The sequence below is a fragment of the Gadus macrocephalus genome, chromosome 15 (assembly GCF_031168955.1).
Source record: "Gadus macrocephalus chromosome 15, ASM3116895v1".
In the NCBI taxonomy this organism is placed as follows: Eukaryota; Metazoa; Chordata; class Actinopteri; order Gadiformes; family Gadidae; genus Gadus; species Gadus macrocephalus.
The window spans coordinates 6,684,702-6,710,949 of record NC_082396.1 but is presented as its reverse complement, the minus strand read 5'-3'; the positions used below and the strand labels follow the sequence as shown (position 1 = coordinate 6,710,949).

The 26,248-nt window shown below is 44.0% G+C and overlaps 1 protein-coding gene and 1 long non-coding RNA gene across 2 annotated transcripts; both read right to left on the bottom strand.

The window, feature by feature from the left end:
* Positions 1-662: 662 nt before the first annotated feature.
* LOC132472945 (uncharacterized) lies at positions 663-3,565 on the bottom strand. Its single transcript, XR_009529222.1, has 2 exons — positions 2,257-3,565; positions 663-2,146 (listed from the first exon to the last, which is right to left on the bottom strand). It is a non-coding gene; the product is annotated as an uncharacterized LOC132472945 (long non-coding RNA).
* A 31-nt stretch (positions 3,566-3,596) lies between these two features.
* Positions 3,597-25,702, bottom strand: LOC132472943 (NACHT, LRR and PYD domains-containing protein 3-like). The gene is made up of 11 exons (XM_060072830.1): positions 25,541-25,702; positions 21,886-22,218; positions 20,373-20,489; positions 20,063-20,179; positions 19,021-19,087; positions 13,804-14,029; positions 11,883-13,680; positions 9,623-9,796; positions 9,087-9,260; positions 5,308-5,354; positions 3,597-4,182 (listed from the first exon to the last, which is right to left on the bottom strand). Exons 2-11 carry the CDS (start codon positions 21,951-21,953, stop codon positions 3,626-3,628), a joined length of 3,345 nt encoding a protein of 1,114 aa, XP_059928813.1. The 5' UTR covers positions 21,954-22,218; positions 25,541-25,702; the 3' UTR covers positions 3,597-3,625.
* Positions 25,703-26,248: the final 546 nt, after the last annotated feature.

Genomic DNA, 26,248 nt, shown 5'->3' with positions numbered 1-26,248 from the left:
ATGGATGTTACCAGCATGGTTGCCATGTCGCTCTCGTGACTTCGTCACACTCTCTGGCCAATCAGTCGCCGGCCGTCTGCCGACGTCACCTTTTAGCATCGGCTCAGCTCGCTTGGAACCTAGAGCGAGTAGGTACTAGAAAAAGCAGCCACTTCAGGTACCAGATACCATGGTACCGCGGTGGAAACGCAAAAAATGCGAGCTGAGTCGAGTCGTGTCGAGTCGTGTCGAGCTGGTACCATGCAGTGGAAAAGCGGCATAAGGGAACTTTAAACCAGTATTCCTTCGTATGGCCCAGTACCCTGGTGGTATAATAAGGGACCTTTAAACCAGTAGCGCCCTCCGTATGGCGCAGTACCCTGGTGGTATAATAAGGGACCTTTAAACCAGTATTCCTTCGTATGGCCCAGTACCCTGGTAGTATAATAAGGGACCTTTAAACCAGTATTCCTTCGTATGGCCCAGTACCCTGCTGGTATAATATGGGACCTTTAAACCAGTAGCCCTTCGTATGGCCCAGTACTCTGGTGGTATAATATGGGACCTTTAAACCAGTATTCCCTTGTATGGCGCAGTACCCTGGTAGTAACGCTCGGCAGGGCCGTGCAGAGACCTTTTGAGGGGCAGGGGCTCTGATTCAAAAAAGGGCACATGGAACAAGATTGGTTAACAATATGTTTCATCTTTATTTATAATAATGAATTACCGTTGTTCAAACAAAATGTATTTTGTAATCGTTCATACAATCTTACATAGTAGTATCCATACTACATCCCGACAGACAATGGGAGATTTTACATACTACTAAATCCACAATTTAAACTATATTTACAACTAAAAATGAAACATGGGGTTTTACATCAGACTCTATTCACATGAATAAAAAATGCAACCGTTGCAACCAAAATGTAATTTACATACAGTACTAATACTATAGAAAGGGCTATATCAATGCAACAATCTGACATCATACTATGTGATTGAAATAAAAAATGTGTGCTAACAACAAGCAATCACAACGAGAAAATGTACTTTATTTGTAATGATTTTTGGTGAATATGTTAAACTATTGCCTACTGATTCGCTATAATGCAAAATATCAGCAAAGAATCACTTGTAGTAAATGACAGCTGTTATTTACAGCCCACCATTAACAACTACTAAAGCAATCAGAATGAGAAAATGTATTTTTATTGAATTTTGGTGAATATTTTAAACTATTAATTGCATCCTGTTTCACTATAATGCGAGATATCAGCAAAGTTTTACCTGTAGTAAGTAGCAGCTCACCATTGGCAAGTACTACAGCAATCAATGTATTGTTATTTATTTCTAGTGATTTCTTTCCTGAAACAATTCCATGGTAAAGTCTACGCCACCAGTCAGGGGGGTGTAATTTGTAGACGGTCCCTGAGATAGATAGCAGCCGGAACGCAGATTAAAGTGCTGTTCTCGCACAGATATCGATGGCAACAACTAATGTCGTTGTGATTTTTGTCAATACGGTATCCTAAACTGTCCTCAACATACTAAACCCGTAATGTAGTGAAATTGTGTTGATGAATCTGATTGAAGGGTATGACAAAACCGAATATCCGGCGAATATCAAACCTTGCTGCTAACTTTTACCCGCTACAAAATTAGATAAATGTTCATTTATTTTTCAACATCAGCTAAATGGTTTTGGAGACAGACTGTCTGTAGTGATCATACCCTGTTTTTCACCCTCTCTTAAAACAACAACAATACGATGCGCATCTTGCAGGCAGGCAAATGTGAAAGGTCACGTTGATAGCCTATGACGTCACCTACCGGCAGCGCAGGTAGACGACGCTTCCAACTTTACTTCTATACTATTACTTTTAGAATTTTTTTATTCTCGAATAATTGATTCACACGTTCATTTTTAAAAGTTCATGTGTAATTTTACGAATAATTGATATTTTAAATGGCCACTCAAAAGGGCACTTTGGACGATCAGAGGCAAAGGGGCAGGTGCTGAGGCACCCACAGCCCCCCCCACGTGCCTGGCGCTCGGGTTCAGAGGCTGGTGAGCGCTAACAGAGCGGTGACGTCAGTCACTGAACACCAAGCTGGAGTCTGGGATGTGACCCCATGAGGGATGGGGACAGAAGGGTTCGATGCCCTCTGGCCGTGCACAGACCCCCTGTTGAAGGGGAGCCCGCCCCCAGACAAGGAGGAGGACTAGACCAGGAGGAGGGCCGGACCAGGACCAGTCCAGGAGGAGGACTAGACCAGGAGGAGGACCAGACCAGGAGGAGGACCAGACCAGGAGGCGGACCAGACCAGGAGGAGGACTAGACCAGGAGGAGGACCAGGAGGAGGACCGGACCAGGAGGAGGACCAGACCAGGAGGAGGACCGGACCAGGGGGAGGACCAGACCAGGAGTAGGACTAGACCAGGAGGAGGACCAGGAGGAGGACCAGACCAGGAGGAGGACCAGACCAGGAGGAGGATCAGACCAGGAGGAGGACCAGGAGTAGGACCAGACCAGGAGGAGGACTAAACCAGGAAGAAGACCAGGAGGAGGACCGGACCAGGAGGAGGACCAGACCAGGAGGAGGACTAGAGCAGGAGGAGGACCAGACTAGGAGGAGTACCAGACCAGGAGGAGGACCAGACCAGGAGGAGGACCAGACCGGCTGCTTCCTTCTGGGACAACCCAAACCTCCAACTGTGTGTGTGTGTGTGTGTGTGTGTGTGTGTGTGTGTGTGTGTGTGTGTGTGTGTGTGTGTGTGTGTGTGTGTGTGTGTGTGTGTGTGTGTGTGTGTGTGTGTGTGTGTGTGTGTGTGTGTGTGTGTGTGTGTGTGTGTGTGTGTGTGTTAGGGCTGGGCGATATGGCCTAAAATAATAATCCCCGATTTTTTCATAAAAAATCCGATTTCCGATTTAAATCGATTTACATAAAAAAGCATTATGGCAGGCCCTGCCATTGTAAACAGTGTAACCTGTAACATAACATAAAATATATAAAATATAAAATAAAATATTTCTGTAAACATAAAATATTTCTAATGATAAGAGGACTTCTGATAAAGTGCCAACATAACATTCAAACTTTCAACACTGGTGATAAATATACAGTGTTTTGCAAACGGTAATAATTACCTTAAGAAAGGGAATAGTAACGGGAGAAGAATGAGGAAAAACACGCACGCAGCTCTTTCCTTCACTCGTCTGTATTGAATGAGGAAGAGGAGCGCGATCCCCCTACTGGAGCCCCGAGGCATTACCAAAAGATCGACGAATTACCAACAGATCGACGAATTATTAAACCACACAGATATATTTCAAATGAATTATGTTTACCTCAAAATAGATTATACATGTATGAATAAATTGTGGTATACAACTTGTCAAACTCGCTGCCATGTTTGTGTATCACTTTGGTAAATGCGCGCTCTGTGCGGGGGGAGGGCTGAGCCCATTCCAAACTACGGGAGCTGAGAGGGAAGTGTTTGCGGATGTTGAAGAGAAAACCGATTTTCATTTGAACAAGTCGACGTGAGCTACACACTCGAATTAATCGATAAAATCGGTTTATCGCCCAGCCCTAGTGTGTGTGTGTTGTGTGTGTGTGTGTGTGTGTGTGTGTGTGTGTGTCAATACAAATGACTCAGAGAGAATGAGGAACCATAAGTCAAAAACACAAACCCAGGGAGGAGGTCCTCCTGGGTGAAGGTGGACTGGAAGGTGTGGATGTGTGTCAGTATGTCTGAGGACACTCCAACACCTGGGGACACTCTGTAGAAGGACAGAGTGCCAGCCGGCCGGTCCAGATACACTCCTACTCTGTTGGAGCCATTGGTGAGGAGACGTATGTCTGTTTCTATATTGTTGTGCGAGGCAGAGTAACCATCATCATCACAAAGAAGAATCCAGGACTTGTCATTCCCTCCAAGCTTGCTGTCATCACTCCTTCCTTTCCTTGTGATTCCTTTGTATGTCACTCCTACACCAACATTTCCTTCCCACTCTGCCTCCCAGTAGCAGCGGCCAGTCAGACCCTCTCTACACAACACCTGGCACAAGGAGTCAAATCTCTCTGGGTGATCAGGATATGACTGCTTCTCTTCAACCACCGTCACCTTTCTGTTGTCCTCAGACAGAGGGAGGAGTCTGCAGGCTGTGTTTGGGTCCAGTGTGAGTTCACAGGCATCTGAGGGGAGAACAAGACACCATCAGGGACTGACACCAGGGACCGGCATTAAAAAACAAACCTTCATTTTTTAAATCAAAAATCGAGGGGCCCCAGCTGGACTTGCACGGAGGCCCCTGGCCCCTGGCCTCTCTCCTTTCATCTTCAGTGTGAGGCCGAACTTTCTAGGAAAATGGACTTGAATGACGTAGTAGAAACACTCCTTAAGTCACTTTCTAGGCTGGCTGACTCAAATGAAATGTGTATTATTTATTACAAGGTAGGCCACGCTATCTATTAATGGGGTCAAATTGACAGAGAGGTTTATGGGTGTTGATCGTTCCAGATCTGTCTTTATCATGGTAAAGGCTTACCAAATAGCCTACAATATAAAAAGCAGCCCTACACCAAATATATGAAATGTCTCAAATGAATACGTCTCTCAAATTGATTGCTGAATGTCATTTAATCTCATCGTGGACATCATTTTGTTCTGTCTGAAACCAACCAAATACATTAAATGTCTCTTAAACGGATCAAACCTAACAATAGTCTAAAATATAAACCCAAACAATAGTGTGTAGGACACGTATGGGCGTATAAGCGGGGTTCTCAACTCTCAGTTCTCAACTGCTTCTTATTCCATCGGTCATATCAGAGCGCAGGACATCGTTTAGCACATGGTGAACTTTAAACATTGTTCATTGTGTTAGGAATAATCTGAAGAAAATCAGCTGCCATTAAGCTATTGAGAAGATTAGGATACTTATCGTCAGACTGAATTCACCAACGCGGATATCATTGTGTTTGTTTGGTCTGGAACAACCCAGATATATTGAATGTCTCTTAAACACACAGGGGTCAAACTCTCACACGTTTTAGCCCTCGTAAGGCTCTCCGCTAACGGTGAATATTTCTTAATGCTGCGTTACATTCACTAGTAAGCCAATATCAAACGAGAATAAAATATAGATTATTCAAGAATATAGATGATTAAACATCAACAGTTTGATGAAGGTGATGTCAACCATCATCTTCATTCCTAGGATGATTTGACTGAACAGACGTCACCTCCTGATGTGCGGATGGACTTTCCATCTCTATAGTTAGTTTGTGTTGTGATGATCAAACTAAACAGACACTTACATCTCTGTGGAGCTGGTTTCATCCTCCACACTCCACCGTGCTCCACACTGGGGAGACAAAGAGAGAGCAGCATGTTGTCTTTAAACAGGGAAACATTATTCACATGTTAACAAAGAGAGAGCATCATGTTGTCTTTAAACAGGGAAACATTATTCACATGTTAACAAAGAGAGAGCAGCATGTTGTATTTAGACAGGGAAACATTATTCACATGTTAAAGGTCCCAGGGCATGCTACTTTATGGATGCTTTAATATAGATATTAGTGGGCCCCTAACACAGTATTTGAAATCGTTCCCGAAATTCAGCCGTAGTGCAGAATTACAGCCACTACGAGCCAGTCGCACATTGAGCATTCCCCAAACGCGCCGTTTCAGTGTCTGTAGCTTTAATGCAAATGAGGAGGAGAGAGGTGGGTCAAGGAGGAGGGTGGGGGTTTGGCCCAGAGCAGTTTACGGCCACAATACCATGCGCTCTGTTTACAGTAGATGTATCGCAATGGTGAGGCGCACACAGCATTTGGCCGTGGTCTGCAAATATTCTAGAACACTCCGGGTGCTCCGCCGGGAGTCCTGGAGCTCTATATCTAAATAATATCATATTATACATAGATATCTATATCATATAATATATATATCACGGCCAAAAGTTGTGTGCGTCTTCAGACGATATGATGAATCTCAAACGACTGCGTCGGGTTCTCCGACGTCTCTGGTTCTTCCACTTCCACATCAATCTGAAGTAGACTGTACCGCGACATTGCGGGGAAAGGGATTGTTGCCCGCGATTGTCTCCCGCCGGAGCCTTGCTGCCGAGGGACCCCCGCCTCGGCAGCGGGCAGCGCTTAGGCACCACCGTCTCCTGCAGCGGGCAGCGCCGAGGCGGTGGTCCCTCGGCAGTGGGTAGCGGGCAACAATCACTTTCTCCTCCATGTCGTGGTTCATGTACTTCAGGGAGTCAAAGCTGTCACGGTCCACTCCTGATTTTCTCGTTCACCTGCCTGCCACGCTGATCTCACCTCATTAGCTCAACCCTGTGCTCCCTAAATATCAATCCTCTCTCTCTACTCAGTCTCTGCCAGATCGTCTCTTGTTACTCACAGAGCGTTCCCGCGGCTCCAGAACTGTTTCTCCAACTCTGATCCTGCATGTTATCGAACCCTCGCCTGTCTGACCACCCGCCTGTGGTCGAGCCCCTGCCGGCCTGTCTGCTCCCCTGTTTCCGGCTCCTCGCCTGCCTGTCTGCCCTCCTGATATCGACCCCTCGCCGGCCCGACTACCCGCCCATCGACGAGCCCTTGCCTGCCTGATCGCCCGCCAGTCATCGAGTCCCCACCTGTCCGACTACCCGCCGGTTACGGTACCCCCAGTCTACTTGATTGCCTGCCGTTCCCCGAACTCTTGCCTGTCCCCGTTTACTCTGCCTGCCCGGAGCTGATCATCGGTAAAATCAATAAACTAGAGCTGTCAGTTAAACGCGTTATTAACGGCGTTAACGCAAACCAATTTTAACGGCGTTAAAAAATGTATCGCGCGATTAACGCAATTATTTTATTCAAAAAATATATATATATATATCTTTTTTTTTTTTTTTCTTTGGCTCAAAACAAAGAAGCAGTAGCCTGATTGCTATGTTCAAATGACATTTGTTCAAAGCAGTTGTTTAATTGCACTATAAGCTCTTTTTTGTATCGTCCTGTTTTGATCAGTATATGCCAATGTTGTTATCAACAAAAAATAATTTGCACAAGGCAAGCCGATGCACTTCACCATGTTGATAAGAGAATTAAAATGAGAAGAATTATGGGACAAAAAATTCAAGGGATATTTAGCATAGAAAAAGATCTGTGATTAATCGCGATTAATCGCGAGTTAACTATGACATTAATGCGATTAATCACGATTAAATATTTTAATCGCTTGACAGCTCTACAATAAACCTTTGAACTGCCCTGTCACCATTGTCAGTCTGTGCACTTGGGTTCTGCCTAACCCCCCCGTTACAAAAGCCAAAGTTCCTTTCCCCCAATCCCTTCTCAACAATGGCTGCGATAACCCCAAATACAGTCTTCTTGTGGAAATACCAGAGACAAGAGTCCGAAGTGTTATGCGCCATAACACCAACAGCAGAACGATTATCAAAATAACAAAGAAGTGTACAACACTTGCGTTACCTCCATATCTAAATAATATCATATGGTAGGCTGCATAGATATCTATATCATATAATACATTTTATCACGGTCAAAAGCTGTGTGCGCCTCCAGACGATATGTGAGTCACAAACAACTGCGTCGGGTTCTCCAACGTCTCTGGTTCTTCCACTTCCACATCAATCTGAGTAGACTGAACCGCGCGCGGCCGGCTGCCGGGCAGTAGTGCTTCACGGCGGTAGTGCTTCACGGCGGTAGTGCTTCACGGCGGTAGTGCTTCACGGCGGTAGTGCTTCACGGCAGAGGGGGCGGCGGGCAGCGGCGGGAGACAATCACGGTCAAACAATCCCTTTCTCCTCCATGTCGCCGTTCATGTACTTCAGGGAGTCAAGCCAAAGTTCCTTTCCCCCAATTCCTTCTCCACCATGGCTGAGATAACCCCAGAGAAAGGGGAGGTGGCATCTCCCCTAATGACAACATACGGGGAAAATTCCAAAACGGCGCATCTGAGCTTCGTTTCTTCAAAGGTGGCTAGGGGAACTCATATTAATGTTAGAAAACCTCAGTAAGTGAAATTTTCATGCCATGGGATCTTTAACAAAGAGAGAGCAGCATGGCGTCTCTAAACAGGGAAACATTGTTTACAAATTAACGAAGAGAGGGCAGCATGTTGTCTTTAGACAGGGAAACACTACAGCATGTTGTCTTTAGACAGGGAAACATTATTCACATGTTGAGCTTCACATTGGTTCATGGTATCACTAAGATGAGTTAACAGGCAGATTTATATTCAATATCACATTAGAATAATAACTGAACGGCTGATTATGGTTCCACGTCGACGCAACGCAAGGGGGTTTACGGACCCATTACGTCCTGGCGGATCCTCCTTGTGCCTACCGCAAGGGCCAGATGTGCGCCTCGCAAAAATGTTAACCTGGTCCACTCACTAAAAGCCGACGCAGAACCAAAACAGGTTCACAACTGCGTTTAAGTGTCTGCGTGGTCATTGCGTTGCGCCGACGTGGAACCATAACTTAAGTAGCACGAGCCTTAAGCTGCGAACTCAACCTAAACATGCAGAAGGCTCGGCTTTATTTGTATACATGACGCTAAGTATTATTATTCACTCGTGATTAAGTGCATAATCTACCAGAACTCGTCTATGGCTTGCGAGTTCGTAAAGTTGATTAACGACAGACAGCTAACCTTGTCTCGTAACCTAACACCCGGCTCGACGCTAACGCCTACCTCGACGCTAACACCTAGCTCCATGCTAAAGCCCAGCTCCAAGCTAACGCCCAGCTCCATGCTAACACCTAGCTCCAAGCTATTGCCTAGCTCCACGCTAACGCCTAGCTCCACGCTAACGCCTAACTCAATGCTAACGCCCAGCTCCACACAAACACCTAGCTCCATATTATAGCCTACCTCCACGCTAACCCATAGCTGCATGCTAACACCTTGCTCCAAGCTAACGCCATGCACCACGCTAACGCCCAGCTCCACGCTAACGCCCTTTCCTCTCAACATGAGTTACGGCTGCATTTTTAAACCACTTCATCTAGCAACTCGTTGAATCCTTGTAGGGGACCTTGTCCCTGAGTGGTGAGCTGTCCTCTCCATACCTGAGAGTGTCCAGTCTCCAGCGAGGATTCTCCATCAGAGCAGAGAGCAGCGCAGCTCCTGAGTCTCCTGGGTAATTGTAGCTCAGGTCCAGCTCTCTCAGGTTGGAGGGGTTAGAGCTCAGAGCTGAGGCCAGAAAAAAACAGCCTTCCTGTGTGACCTGGCAGCCAGACAACCTACACACAACAGGGGAAAACCCAACTGAAATTCATTGACATGAGTCAACAGCTTTACATTCTATGGTCAGCACTTTCCCAAACAAATGATACATAATAACATAATATACATTTAATTAATGAATACCTTTTCACCATAATTACCACTGAAAAAAAAATGTGCATCTACCTTATTAGTATATGCTACACGTGAACCTCCGAAAATGGCGCAATTTGATTGGTTCGCTATCTCAGGATATTGAATTCACAATTACACATTTATTCAAATTAATGTGAATGTTTGAATATAAGTTTTACTCTGTTAAATGTCTTCTGATATCAAAACTTGTGGTTTAATTATTTGCACATTGAATAAAACTGACCTTAGAGTTTCTAGTTTACAGTGTGGACTCCCAAGTCCAGCCGTGAGCAGCTTCACTCCTGAATCCTGCAGATCATTGTTACTTAAGTCCAGCTCTCTCAGACTAGAGGGGTTGGAGCTGAGAACTGAGGCCAGAGCTTCACAGCATCTCTCTGACAGATGACAGCCATTCAACCTTCACACAAAATAAACAGACAGGAACATTTTATTCTTCAGAACTGATGCCACTTTTAACAAGAAGTTTGTTGAAAGGTGGCAGTTCAGCTTTTATTAAAAATAAATAAATATATTAAAAATATATTTATTTATATAAGTCTTATATGTCTCTGTATACTTATAGATGTTACAAGTGAGTATATTTGTTCTGTCTGCACCTACAGACATGTATTGCATATTATTATTAGTTATTATTATTTAGTGCTGTCAATTTAACACGTTAAATTGACAGCACTAAAAAATATATATATATCGCATGATTAACGCTCTTTTGGCTTGGCAAACGTTGCGTTTTTTAACCTGCTGTCTAGCAACAACTAGTCAAGTTAGAAAAACTACAACACCATATCGGATCTAGCCACATCGGACAACAAGCACGCCACACAAACTTGTTGGGGCTAGCAAGGATACGGAGCGGGTGAAAAACTCCTTAAAAGTGTGTGTGTGTTTGTGGCAGTGTCTCAATTCAGGGGACGCATCCTTCAAAGGCTGCATTCGAAGGCCGATTGCGTCACGGCGACGCGTCAAGGCTGTCCCATTTCGAAGGCTCCTTCAAATGCGGCCGAAAAATGCATTCTTCTTTTCCTGGATTTGAAGGATCCACCTGCTGGATCCTTCACGGCCCAACGTATCCCAAGATTCATTGCGCGTTGGATTTTTTTCAGAAAAGGCGTCGTAGAGAGCGGAAGCGGCAGTTGCAGCAAATTACATATTGAATGACAAAACTATGTAAAACTTTTTTTATATTAAAATAAGGTTGGGACTATTTTAAATGTGTAACTTTATTGTCAAAGTTCAATGACATTAACACGAGCCTTATAACGTTAAACTAATTAACGTTATAGTCTATATAATTATTATATAACTGCTCCATGTTTCTCCTCCGCCATCCGGTTTGAACCACAGCTGTCAGGGTTGCTAGTTGACAGGAGCTGCGCGTCTTCACGCAAGGCTAAGGGTGTTAACGGCATGTTACGCAAACTTGAAATGCTCTGTAGGCCAGACCGTCTCATTTAAAAAAGTTTATTCGGCCTTCGGTCCGGCCTTCACTGTCTACGAAGGCCATACCGTCATAGTCCGCGTCCTTCGAAGGATGCGTCCCCTGAATCGAGACACAGCTTCGATCTGTTCAAGCCTGCACGAGAGTTCAATGTTGTCATTAGCTGGTACGTCTTTCTGACCAATCGCAGTTCAAGGCCCACCTGGGCTGTACCACTTCGGGAGGGGCCGCTCAGTTACTCCCCTCTAGACAAAATCGACTTGGTTGCGATGTTGACAGTTTGCGTGCACACAGCTCAGGCTGCCGGACCGCGCTGCAAGGAACTTTTATAAAACGCAATATTGTTATTCCCCAGTAATCAGCCCGACAGCCCCGAAACATTAACGGCCCATCGGGAATTCTCCCGACTCTCCTGATTACCACTCCACCACCTTGTGTGTGTATGTGTGTGTAGGCGTTATTCGATAGCCTGGTAATGTGTATAAGTCTACGTAAGGTAGGAATATTCATACTGGTTTCATATTCATAAAGATTTCCCATCTTTGCTGAGCAAGAGTTTTGTTCTAAAGTTCAGTGATTGAAACAAATAAAAGCCTGGGCTATTGAAGTTTTAAGGTAGGCCTACCACTGTCATGCACCTACCTTACCAAACCCTGTCAAGTGGACCGGGTTGAATTCACGGTGGGTTCCTCTTCTAACTGTACTTCTCAACACTCTCTGATCTCACTAAAAGGCTAGCAGCACGAAATCAAAGGATATTTAGAATATAAAAAATGTGTGATTAATCGCGAGTTAACTATGACATTAGTGCGATAATCTCGATTAAACATTTCAACCGGTGACAGCACTATTATTATTATTATATAGTTATTATATATTATTATTATTATTATTATTATATTCTAGTATTATTGTGTTGCATGTATTGTAATATAAGTTCTTAGAGCACATACAGAGATGTTTTGTATATTATTATAACTTTTATATTCTATTATTATGTATATTGTGTTGTGTGTATTATGATACATATTATTAGTGAACCTACAGAGATGTTTTGGAGGCTTTGACCACTGGCAGAAGCCTCAGAAGACCCCTCTCTGAAGCAGAGTATTCCTTCAGGTCAAACACGTCCAACTCCTTGTCTGATGTCAGTAAGATGAAGGCCAGAGCTGACCACTGAGCAGGGGAGTGAGGCTTTACGGAGAGTCTTCTTGATGTCAGGTACTGTTGGATCTCCTCCACTAGAGAAAGGTCGTTTAGCTCATTCAGACAGTGGAACAGATTGATGATTCGCTCTTGGGAGAGATCTCCATTTATATTCTCCTTGATGTAAGACACTGTATTCTGATTGGTCTGTGAGCTACTTTGTGTCTGTCCCAGCAGGCCTCGTAGGAGCCTCTGATTGGCCTCCAAAGAGAGGCCCAGGAGGAAGCGGAGGAACAAGTCCAGTTGTCCGTTATCACTCTGTAAGGCCTTGTCCACAGCACTCTGGTAGAAGAGATCAGTTTTATTTTCAAAGAAAAAAGACCACAAGGGTACTGGTTCCTCTGAGATCAGATTGACACCACTGTCGATGAAGGTCTTAAAGACATAAAGGGCGGCCAGAAACTCCTGGATGCTCAGATGGACAAAGCAGAACACCTTGTCCAGGTACAGCCCACACTCCTCTTTAAAGATCTGGGTGAACATTCCTGAGTACACTGAGGCTTCTTTGATATCGATGCCACACTCTGCCAGGTCTGCCTCGTAGAAGATCAGGTTTCCTTTCTCCAGATGGTTAAAAGCCAGTTTTCCCAGAGAAACAATGATCTCCTTGCTCTCTGAACTCCAGTGTGGATCTGTTTCATCTCTCCCATGATACTTCCTGTCCCCCTGTAAGGATTGAACCCTCAGGAAGTGGCTGTACATCTGAGTCATAGTTTTGGGAATCTCTTCTCCGCTCTGTGATGTTTCGAAGATGTCCTCAAGGACTGTAGCCATAATCCAACAGAAGACTGGGATATGACACATGATGTGGAGGTTTCGTGATGTCTTGATATGGGAGATGATTTTGCTAGCCAGCATCTCATCTCTAAATCTCTTCCTGAAGTACTCCTCCTTCTGTGGGTCGCTGAACCCTTTCACCTCTGTCACCATGTCAACACACTCAGCAGGGATCTGATTGGCAGCTGCAGGACGTGTGGTTATCCAGATGTGAGCAGAGGGAAGCAGGTTGCCACTGATGAGGTTGGTCAGCAGCACGTCCACCTCGGTGGACTCTGTGACATCAGTACAGATCGGGTTGTTCTGGAAGTCCAGAGGAAGTCGACACTCATCCAGACCATCCAAGATGAGGACAATTCGGAACCCGTCGTATCTGCAGATTCTTGCTTCTTTGGTATCAACAAAGAAGTGATGAAGAAGTTTCACCAAGCTAAACTTTTTATCTCTCACTAAATTCAGTTCTCTAAAAGTCATGGGAAATGTGAAGTGTATGTCGTGGTTGGTTTTGCCTTCAGCCCAGTCCAGAGTGAACTTGTGTGTTAAGACGGTTTTACCAATTCCGGCCACTCCAGTTGTCATTATTGTCCGCATTGGTTGATCTTTTCCAGGTAAGGGTTTAAAGATGTCTTCACATTTGATTGGTGTTTCCTCCTTGGCTGGTTTCCTGGAAGCTGTTTCAATCAGTCTAACCTCATGTTCCTTGTTGACCTCTCCACTGCCTCTCTCTGTGATGTAGAGCTCTGTGTAGATCTCATTCAGAGGTCTTGACCCTCCTGCTTTAGCAATTCCCTCAAACACACACTGGGTCTTCTCCTTCAGATGAGACTTGATTTTACGTTGGCACTCAGCAGAAACACTTTCTACATTAGAAAACAAAAGAAGAATTTATGTATCAAATTAGTACTGCTGTTTTTTTTACTACTGGTGCGTGTTTAAAAAGGTTGATCATATATTTAAATCTGTTTTCAAAACATGTTTCTTACTGTTCCTCAGTATGTCGGCCAGCTCCTCCTGCTTTAACTGCTTCATGCAGAGCAGTGTGATGTCTTCCACTCCCTCAATGGCGCGCCTCCTCTGCTCCTCTTCTTCACCATCTGACTCCTCCTCCTCCCTCTGGCTCTCTGAGCATTGTGGGTAATCTGGGAAGAGAACCCTCCAGAGCTTCTCCACCTCCTCATCTAGAAAAGCGTGTGCGTTCTCCTTGATCCGCTGGAACAGGACAAACATCGATGAGAACTTTACTCTGACCAGCATCCGCCGTCTCTTTAGTAGAGTACGTACGGGCAAGGCCACAGGCCCTGACGGCCTGCCAGCTTTTTTTCTCGAAACCTGTGTAGAGGTACTAACAACAGCATGGGGTCCAATATTCCAACAGTCACTGAACACTCACGCTGTGCTAGCTCTGTTGAAGAAGTAAATTGTAACTCCAGTGCCTAAAAAGCCTTGTGCCACAGTGTGTCGGCTCACTGACCTTCGTTTGTCCTAATGCCTTATGCCTTTGTTTGTCGTAATGCCTCTTTGTTCTTGCTTCAATCAGGGGTGTGTGCGTGGCTGATTAGGCTGATTACTGCAGCCGTTAAAGATCCTCCACTCTACCCAGCGAGGTGGAGGCAGAAGGGCCACACCCACCTGACGGCTAGTTCGTCCTTACCTTTGTGGGAAGGCGGATGGCTACCGCATTTTGTTCGTTTGTGCTCGTATCCTGTCTGTTTGATTTGGCGCAGACGTTTTGCGTATTTGTGGTTTTTGTTAATCATTTGTTCTTGGAATATGAAATTAATCATTGTTTGTTCATGGTGAACCCTACTCTGACCCGCTCCTTTGTGTTGCATCCTTTCGGGCTGTGACACACAGTAAACAATGATTTTCGTCCCGTAGCTCTCACCTCAATTATTATGAAATGTTTTTAAATAATTGTTGTGTCACTGCTCATGACGGATGTCAAGCCAAAGTTAGATGTGTAACAGTTTGCGTGTAAGCAGGAACGCAGCCCTGATGATGCAATCCTTTGCACCTTTCACTTTATTTCCAATGCTAGAATCGTATTTGTAGATTTCAGCTCAGATTTTAATACAGTGCAAATTCACATACTTTTAGAGAAGCTTGAAGACATGATTGTAAACACCACCTTGATCAAATGGTTTTAGAATTTTTGAACTAATAGAACACAGCAACTGAAGGTCAACAGAACACTGTCAAACACCAGACACTGCAACACAGGAGTCCCACAGGGTTGCGTTGTATCACCAACCCTTTTTACAATGCACACCAATGATTGTAGGACTGTGCACCCTAACAATTATATGGTGAAATGTGCGGATGATACCGTGCTCCTGAGCCTTCTACAGAAGAATATAGACCCCTCTGTGTACCAGGATGAGACAGACCTATTTATAAAGTGGTGTGACACCAACTATCTTATTCTAAATGTGACCAAAACACATGAGATTGTTTTGGAACCGAGGCAAGTGACTGACCATGAGTCAGTGGTCATCAAAAATCTGGAAATCACCCAGGTATCCTCATTTAAGTATTTAGGGGTTCATATTGATAATCTTCTCTGCTGGAAAGACACATATTCACAGTGTTGTGCCCGAACGCGTTCATTGAACGGTAGTTCATGAACTCGTTCATATTTTGGGCGAACGTGAACTGAACGTACTGTATTACTGCCTGATGAACGTTACTGTGAACTCGTTCATTCTGGTGCCTGTGAACGGGACGCTAGCTTGGTTTAACTTCGTTCAATATGGGGGTTATTTGTTTATCAACACGGCGGATGCGCGCGCAGAACGCCGTGTTGTTTGACCGGTTGCCATGCTACTCTCCGTGTGGTTAATTTGAAGTTGCGGTGAGTTCAGTTTACTGTTACATTAAACTGTAATCAGAAAATGCGGTTGTATGCTATAGACCCTATAGTATCTGTCGTATAAAGGATTGGACGAATTTCCAATTATAAATATGTACACTTTATGTTGAAAGTATTGCGACGCCGATTCCCATTGAAACGAATGGCGCTGTGATTATTTTTCAAAACGAGAGCTGTTAAATTGTGGAAAAATGAATTAAACTGTAATCAGACAACGCGGTTATATGCTTTTAGACCCTATAGTATCTGTGGTGTAAAGGCTGAGATGAATATGTACAATCCATAACGTTCTGGCTCTGGCTCATAACTCAGCGGACTAGAATGCCTCATTGCTTGTTGGCCGGAAACGGAAAAGGGGGCTGTTTACGTTTGGTTGTAGTCTTTTCACTCGGTTCTCCGTCCCAACAGTAGGGATAGAACCGAGCAAAAAGACTACAACCAAACGTGAACCCCCCCGCCTTTACATTTCCGGCCAACAAGCAATGAGCCTTCCAACAGAAATCAATGGGATTTACAAAATGCGCTAAATGTGCAATAAAACACGATAGAAACTGTATTTCGCTACGATACTTGATTCAACCACTCTATTTCATCCTAGACAAACCACAGAGGAGATGCGTCCCCTGAATCGAGAATTGAGATTGTGTGAGCAACCACAACATGATGAGTTTCTACCGGGCCATTGTAGAGACCATCATTAGATATGGGATCACCTCATGGTTTGGCAACCTAACCATTAAGCTAAAAAAGTGAACTGGCCGGCATGCACCAAACAGCAATGAAAATAGTAGGGAGGAAAGAATATAAGCCCCCATATAAGGGGCGCGACCAGAAATTTTAGGGGCACACACCGTTAATCAACATGCGAACCAAATCTTCACATTTCTATTAATTTTCACTGTATTACAAATAACTATTTTGATAATAGATGCCGAAATTACAATGTGCTGTTTCAAATTCAGTGTCACATTTTATTGTGATTCTCATCTATCCCAACAATTTTCAGGTTTGAGCATGCAAGCGTTCGACAAGTACGGAAGCGACAGTTTCACGGGAGTGCGCCCGCATGTCGTGCCGCTTGACAGGACGCTGAGCCTCCTCTCTGCTTGCTCGCCTCTCCATTGAGAATGCATTATCAGGCCCGACAAACGCCTCCCGTGTGAAAAGCCCTTTATGGCACCTGAGGCAGAGTCCTGCACTGGTTCGGGTGACCCGCACAATTTGGATGAAACAAGTCGGGTTTTGCGATTGCGAGCGAGACTTCACCGGTGCTGGATATGTTAATCAGGAGCGGAGGAGTCAACTAAAACCGTCAATAGTGGATGATGTGCTTTTTTTGCACAACAATCTAAAGCACCAAGCCAAACACCAGATAGTGTAATTCCCATCTAATGTTTCTAATTTTCCATCGGGTGCGGGTCGGGTGTCGATATCAATTTATAGCGGGTCAGGACGGGCTACTGTCGGAACACGGGTCGGATGTGGTTTGAAGTATTGTGGGTACGGGCGGGTGCGGGGTTTGTAAAATAAGACCCGTGCAGGAATGACTTGCACTGGCACACTATCCGAAGGTCGGAAGAACGAGGCAATAGTTTGCTTGCTCATTGTAAACACACGTAGTAGGTTGTGTGAAATCTTTCTCCTTCGCGCAGACGTTTATGCGCGCTCATAATCTCTAGGACCCTCCCCCTCGACACATTAACCACTTACAGTGGCCATTCCCTATCCTTCTCACGCTCATTGGTAGGGATGGGAATCGAGAACCGGTTCTTGTTCAGAACCGGTGCCGAGTCAACCGATTCCTTGGAATCATTAGCAAGCCTGCTTAACGATTCCGCTTATCGGTTCCGGTCGCGGCAAATGCGTCGTGACGTCACACACCGATGCTTTGTTGGTGCCGCAGAGGAAGAATCGTATTGTGCGTTCACACCAAACGCGACGGGGCGACAAGATCCCATACAAAGTGAACGTACAGACGCGTATCGGGCAAATTTTTCGCGAGAGAAAACGGGCGACAAGTTTTTGTCGTGATGACAGCCAATCAGCGTTCAACAGCGTGAGAACTGAGTGACATGTGTAACGTAACAGCAAATCAGCGTTCAATCATCAAAGTCAGTGCAGTGCATTCCGGGGTGAACTGCGGCATGGAGGAGAAAGTGATTGTTGCAGTTTGATACTCCCGGAGCTCTATATATAATAGTATATAATATAATATATTATAATTGTATATATAATATCATGGCCAACAGCTCTGTCGCCTCCGGATGGCCGTAGCGTGGGGAGCACTCATAGGGATTGGGCTTCTCGGGGTTTGTTTACCGGCGTTGCTCTGGTTTCCGGTCTTGTGTGTTCCAACGGTTTATTAGGTAGGCCCATCTAATAAATCTCTGTCTAATCAATGCTTCATTTTGTTAATGTCAGTGGAATTTTGTTACAAGTTGAATGCAAATGAGCACTGTTAGCATTCCAAAGGCACAAGCTCTTACTTGACTGTTTTCAGTCTGTGTTTTTAGTTTTATGGCACATAATGATGGCATTTGGGCTTAAAAAGCAAAACATATATTTTTTGGTCTAGACCAATTGATTTGAAAATGCACAATATCCTAATACTAGACGCACTTCTGATCAGATATTAAAGAGATTTAATACAAACAAACACATTTGTACTTATTTGCTCACCCTATGAGAATCGATATGAGAATCGATAAGGAATCGGATCGAAAAGCAGAATCGGAATCGGAATCGTGAAATCCTTATCAATTCCCATCCCTACTCATTGGCCTGCTAAAGATTCCGGATTCATTGACGCGCCCCTTCCACGTTTAACGTGTAAAAAGAAAGGGGGCAAATTTACTGGTTGCACATACGTGACCAGATGGAAAATTCGGTCGCACTCTCAAATTTTGGTCGCAAAATGCAACCATTTGGTCGCAGTCTGGAGCCCTGCAACACCCACTCTTCCCTGTATATGAAACCCTGCCATCAGGGAGAAAATTCAGTGTGCCATTTTGCAAATCAAACCGCTTTCATTTATCAATTGTCCCAGCATCCATTAAGTTGACGGATAATGTGCAATAGAATAATGTGCAATAAATAGGTTAGCACTTTATCACATAGCACTTTAGCACTAAGCGCTTCAGCAAATAGCACTTTATCCACAAGTTCTAGTGCAATAGGGCAATATGCAATACAATATAATATTAACACTTGCACTTTATCCCCATACTGTAGATTTCTATGCCATACAGCAAAGCCCCGAGACTGTTAGCTCCAGGGGAGATGTTGTTCTCATGTCATTCATAACTGAACTCAGTCTTTTACATTTACTCACCTTCAACTCTGTGTGTTGCTGCTGTAGAGACGGACCCATGGGAACGTTTGACTTCCTCTGGTGTTGTCTGTGGAGAACACACACACACACACACACACACACACACACACACACACACACACACACACACACACACACACACACACACACACACACACACACACACACACACACACACACACACGCATACAAATATCAGGCATCTTGGTTGAGTTGAGATTGCTGATTATTGTGGAGATTTATGGACCAAATACACAAATGTACTGGCTATAAAATAATTTGTTGCATAGAATTTCACAGGCAATACACATGGAATACTAATTTAGAACTACCGTATTGACCTGATTATAGGAGGAGTTTTTTTCCCTGGAAATGCATCTGACAAAGTCTTGTATTCAAGGTCGAGATTTTTAAAAGTCCTGTACATTCCCATCTTCATGTTGATAAATACCTTTAATTTGACCAACTCCTTCTGGTTCTATGCTGCTTGTCACAATGAAACTAAACACCTTTTGACTGTTTCCAGTCAAAAGGTGTTTATTTTTTTTACTTTGGATGGAAACGTGTCGGTTGCATAATTGTCCTACGAACTCTAGGGTTCTGCGTGCACCCCTCCAAATCTCTCCTCGCTGGGAGTGGACGGACAGAGCGTCCTGGCTGTTCTGATCATAACAAGGATGTGTTTTAATCATCATGATTTTCAAGTACAATTATTTGATATGATTCGATCTTAATTTATTTATATTTTACAAAAATTAGTCTTTAAAAAGTGGAGTTTTCTTATAATTGCGGTGGTCTTATACTCGGGTCAATACGGTTCTTTTTTGGGCTTTTATCCAAAGAGAGATGACAGAAAATTAGTGAGTTGAAGGTACGAGGAGCAGGTTCATCTTGCTGAAAGATCTCAACTCAAGTAGTATTCGGGCTAAAGAACAACTGATCCATATTTTGATGAAAAGCCGGGGGGAGAAACAGCTCTAATGAACTCAGATATGGGTCAGATATGAAGTGGTCTGTTTCGTCTTCTGTTTGAAACTCCTACCTCTCCTCTCTGGAGGGGCGTCCATCTTTAAGATCAGGAGGATGACCCATAGAGTGGTCACTCTTCATGGAGACACAGCTGGATCCAGGGGAGACTGCTCTCGCCTGCTGCTCTGGGCTTCAACACAACACACACATTTTCAGCAAATAAAAAAGTTGGTCTCATAGCATATGCTGGCATTCGCTCAAATCCTATGCCGCAATGTAACTTGTTTACACTCAAAATGTGTCTTTTTCACTTTGGATGGAAACGCTTGAGACTCCGGTTGAGTCTGAAGTGGTCCGTTTCATCTTCTGTTTAAAACTCCTACCTCTCTTCTTTAGAGGGGGGTCCCTCTTCAAGGTTAGGAGGATAACCCATAGAGCGATCACTCTTCAAGGAGACACAGCTGGGTCCAGGGGAGTCTGCTCTCTCCTGCTGCTCTGGGCTTCAACACAACACACACACACACACAAACCAATTAGAACCAATTAGCAGGAGTCCTGGCTGTGGAGCAGCCTGGAGGGAGGGGTAATCCCCTCACATCTAGGCTACGAGAACCAACAAACCCGCTCAGTCGTATGCCTCGTTCACACCGAGCAGTGCGCTACTGTTTGTTGCGGTACAGTGCGGCTCTGTTCGCTTATATTTACGTTTCCGTAGCCCGTGGCCCGACTGCGGAGCCCGCGGCCGGCAGGGCTGCCCGCAATCGCGGGCAGGACTGCCCGCAGCCGAGCTGCGGAGCCCGCGAGGAGGATTGATTTTATCTATAAATAATTGACTAACACCATGACCAACATTCTGAAACATCCATTAACATCCACATTTGCCTCAAACAATGTTAGGCTTACAGCCCATGTAAATAGTTGTGTGATATTGTTCTTGTTGTTCTTTTAATTGTTTTGTTACTCTGACCGTTCTGTTTGATATTGTTGACAGGAGGTTAGTTAGTGAATGTTAGTTAGTGTTAGTGAATCATTCAGAGCATGATGCATTTTAAATGGCATCACTTTGGTCTTGTTTCTTAATTTTTCCTAAAACAATTGTAGCTGAAAATAAACAAAATTACAACCAATAGCTTCAGTCATTGAGGGCAAAAGTAGGTCCAATGTCCCAGTTTTTTAATTTAGTTTTACAAATTAAGAGAAGGCCTGATTGGATATCTATGCATAATATGATATTATTTAGATATAGAGCTCCAGGATCCCATGTGTTCTAGAATATTTACAGAACACGGCTAAAGGCTGTGTGCGCCTCGCCATTCCGATACATCCACTCTGTAAACAGAGCGCATGGTACCGTGGCTGCAAGCTAGTCAGGGCCACAGCCCCACCCTCCTCCTTGACCCGCCTCTCTCCTCCTCATTTGCATTAAAGCTACAGACACCGAAACGGCGCATTTGGGGAAAGCTCAATGTGCGACTGGCTCGTAGTGGCTGTAATTCTGCACCACAGCTGAATTTCGGGGACATCTTCAAATAGTGTGTTTGGGGGCCCACTAATATCTATATTAAAGCATCCATAAAGTAGCATGCCATGTGACCTTTAACAAACCTTTGGTTTGGTTTTTATCAAACCTTTTGTTTGTTTACCAGACACACACACACACACATACACACACACACACACACACACACACACACACACACACACACACACACACACACACACACACACACACACACACACACACACACACACACACACACACACACACACATATACACACACATACACATACACATACACACACACACACACACACCAACAACTAAACAACTAAAACAGCTTTTTTTAAGTTTGTTATCAAGTGGTCTATTTTCATTGTCTGTATGAAACTCGTACCTCTTCTTTCTGGAGGGGCGTCTATCTTCAAGGTCCGGAGGTTGACCCATAGAACGGTCGCTCTTCATGGAGACACAGCTGGGTCCAGGGGAGTCTGCTCTCTCCTGCTGCTCTGGGCTTCAACGCAAAACACATACCTTTACTCAGACTAATGAGGGTGTCATGATGTATCACTGCTGAGCTCTGAGATGGACAACAGTCACAGACGGTGAGAGATCCTCTTCTTACCTCTTAGCTTTGCTCTGGCGCCCATGTTCCCCAGCCTTAGTGGTTTTAGAGGTGGGACCCCCCTCCTCTCCCTTCTCATCCATAGTAGAACTGAGACCTGTAGTCCTACACAAACACAACATATTGTTTTTCAATAAATATCATTTTTTGTCATTTTGGTTGAGAGGAGATTACTGATTGTTGAGGAGATGTTTGGACCAAACACACTTATGTACAGGCTACAAAATAATTTGTTTCTCCTGACTTGTTCCTTTATTTATCAATACGAAATAGTATTAATCAATACATTTATTATTTTCTTACGTAGAATTTCATAGGCAATACACGTGGAATACCCGTCCATAGGGGGAGATGTAGAACTGAGGTCCTGACTCACTGAGGTCATGAAAGATCCCAGGGCACTTATCGCAAAGAGTAGGGGTTACCCGCATCAAAAAAGTCAACGTTCTCTTTTCCGATCTGAGCGGTATTGCGGCATTCTTTTCACGGTCACCGAAACGGTGCACCGGTCTGGACAAGACGGTTTCACGAAGACTGTCCAGAGCTTCAGCTACAAGGTGGAATTTTAACAGCAGGATCGTCAACACTATGTACGAGAACCGAGATGACCTCCTTGAATGTTTTGAAGCCATCAAGACGGGTTCACATTGTCCATTTGACCTGCTCAGCGTGAGAGAGGCATCTGGCTACGTGAGGATGCTACAGGACGAAGATTATTTTTTTTTCTGTGCTTTTTTCACAACATCATGCCCCACGTCGACATACTGTACCAGAAGCTCCAGAAGAAATATAAATGTTTTCTTACCTAATGGTCTGCAGTGTGCAGACCATTAGGTAAGATAACATTTATATTATTTGATCCTTCTCAAAGCAAAGCTTTGTTATGAGAACATATGCATGAAAGGAGACTCTATTTGAGAGAGAATGTTAACTTGTGTATAATTTCCAACTATTATTGACGTATTTGCACTTTTAATCTTGCTGAAAAAAAAAAACGACTTAGTTCCCGGCTCCATTCGTCTTTGTAAGGAAATGTTCTATTTTGTCTTTATTATTTTGTCAAAATGCACCATAATGTTTCGTTTGTATGTGAAAATCCCAAAAAATCTTCGGGGGGACGATGCCCCCAGGCCCCCTACAGGCAGCACTTGAGTTGTTATTTAATTAATGTGGCAATATTTCCGCTATAATGATATAGCGGTTACCTTTTTCAATTCGGCGCAGCAGTGTGGACATTTTCAAACCGAGTAATACACTCGTGTCAACACCGGTATAGGGCTTGGGTGTCATGACGTAATTACTTTGCGTGGCCGCCATGTTGATGGCCTCCTTTACCGCTACCTGCCGCTGGAACTTCATATGGATCCAAATTATTAATAATGCTGATTTTGTCACCATACCGGTCCCTGGCATCTCTATTTAATGTGTCCCGGTAAATTCCAGATCCTTTTCGGGATATTTTTTCTAGCTATTCTTTCTCAACTCTACTGCTACTTCTCTTCGTTCAACAACGTTATGTCAGAGTTATGTTAACGTTCGCGTAGCCATCAACATGGCCGCCATGTCCCACAATGCAACGCGGATCCCGCGCCCTATTACAGAGTATAAACAATATAAACTTTGAAACTAGGTCAACCGCCCTCTTCACTGTCAACTCTTCTCTCACACTCAATGACAGCGTCTGGCTGCGCGCCAATTTTCAGGAGACAGCGTCATATAAAGTTCTATATAGTACAATATAATTGCATAGATAATATCACGGCCAAAAGCTCTGTGCGGCTCCGGATGGCCGTAGCCCAGGGAGCTCTCGTATGGATTGGGCTTTGCAGGGTTTGTTTACCGGCGTTGCTATGGTTACCGGTCTTGTGTGTTCCAACAGTTCATTAGGTAACCTATCTATTATTATATCTATCTATTATCATTATTACATTTTATTTTTCTTATAATTATATTATTCATTTCTAGTGAATTCTTTTTTTTATTACAAAAAAAATTAATAATAATAACTCTGTGTTGCCGGTGTGCAACACCGAGTAATCCGAGTAAAGTTGTCCTCAACACCGGTAACACCAGTAATACCGCATACCGCGGCAACCCTAGCGCAACGTTACTTCTCCCAGGGACAGATTTGACAGCGATACTGCATTCTCGGGTAGTATGCTATTGTCCAAGCACGCAGGCGTACTTGCGCAATAGGGCCTTCACAAGCTCTCATTCCACACCGTACGAGACAGACACTGGTAGCGTGAACCTGTCTCTGCATGCATCTCAGACACCGCTTCCGCAGGCAACTCTGTCCCCTTTTCTCCCTTTCATTCCAACCTGTGAGCAACACTAGTCTCCCTTCTCTGCCGAATGCATTTTTGAAAAAAAATAATAGAAATCAGTTTTTAAAATCCTTAAATGTGATGCATGCCTCTGAATCGTGTGATGCGTCCGATCAGCTGCGTTTTTGGGGATATACAAAGCTTATTTTATCCCAAGTAATATATAATAATATAATAATAATAATAATAATTATCACACCGTTGAACCATATGCTCTGTCATCGGCACAAATGATCTGTCCCTAAAAGTTAAAATCCACCATCCCCCCTGGCTTTCTTTTACAACTCGACCACTGCCTACAGGGGTTTGGTTTACAAACTTTCAGCCCCCCCTAAAATAAAATTCACCAGCCGCCACTGCTTCTGATTCTGAATACAATAAAATTGTATTATAGATTTAATCCTGTCATTTAAATGAGATCGCAGCGTTTTATATTTCTGCATGCACCTTTTGGACGATCCCTAAAAACCGGCAGGAAAAGCGCTTCACAGATCGACATTCAAAGCCGTCTATTGATCATCATCGATATAGTTTGTGATGCTCAGCGAACTAAAAGTGTGAACAATCAGCCAATGTCCAGTAGGCCTATTTACAACAAGACTATGGAAGGAATCGTCCCTGCTTTCAAGGCGCCACACACACACACACACACACACACACACACACACACACACACACACACACACACACACACACACACACACACACACACACACACACACACACACACACACACACACACACACACACACACACACACAACGAGGTAGCGAGCATGGGGAAGGAAATCTGGCCTACTTCAGCTGCAGGGTGAGCAGCCTGGAGCTTCGAGTGTGTTGAGCACGTCTGAACAAATCATGGATCATTGATCATTAGGACTAGGGTACCATGAGCAGAAAAACACCTCTTATCTATGAGGGGAGGAAGAGTGGTTGAATTGGTTGTCGGGCTCTTGAGACTTGGAATCGTATGCACGGATGATTCTTACGAGTTCAAATGTAATTCTTATACGAATTAAAACATAATATATCTTACATTATTAATCTTACCAAACTAAACTCTACTCTAAACTAAAATCACAGTAGTAATGTTATTCTTACGAGTTCGAGTTGAACATCTGCCGCCAATCGCCCACTCCGTTTAAAAGTAGGAACGGCCAGAGAATGTCTAATATGAAACGGCGAAGAACTTTGCTTTCAACAAAGTTTCACTTTCGAGGGCGTTTAGACCCGAGTGTCTCTCCGCCAGACCCGAGTGTCTCCGAGCCAGACCCGAGTGTCTCAGAGCCAGGTCCCAACAAAGCGCCTTTTTCTCCTTTGAAAAGCCCAAAAGCCCCTTGGAAGGAGGACTGATTACTTCCACATTAGTCTTTAGTCTTGTTGTAAATACTGGACATTTGGTGATATTTCAAACAAACAATTTCGATGATATCACTAATAAACAGCTTTGACTGTCGAACTCTGATGCACTTTTCTTTTCCTGTGGATGTTTAGGGATCGTCTAAAAAGTACATGCAGCACTATGAAACACTGCAATCTCATTTTAATGACAGGACGAAAAATGTTTAGAACTATTATAATTGTGATCAGTAGCACAGAAGCAATTTTCACATTGACACAATCAACAATGAGCGTCTATATTTTATTAGTAAACAACACACTAGCACTTATCGAATATATGTAGGGGAGAGCCGGGTTGATTGAAACACTTTTCAGACGAATGAAACAGCATATTTTAAAATGAAACTATTGACCTATTGACCGTTTTTATGCAACATACCGGACAACATACTAGTGTACTCGTCATTG

Excerpts from the sequence above, each read along its gene's own strand:
- LOC132472943 (XM_060072830.1), bottom strand. The coding sequence starts at position 21,953 with ATGAAGAGCGACCGTTCTATGGGTCAACCTCCGGACCTTGAAGATAGA. Across the intron at positions 19,088-20,062 it reads CGCCCCTCCAGAGAGGAGAG|ACAACACCAGAGGAAGTCAA; the intron begins GTAGGAGTTTCA and ends TGTTCTCCACAG. Across the intron at positions 14,030-19,020 it reads AGCAACACACAGAGTTGAAG|CGGATCAAGGAGAACGCACA; the intron begins GTGAGTAAATGT and ends GTCCTGTTCCAG.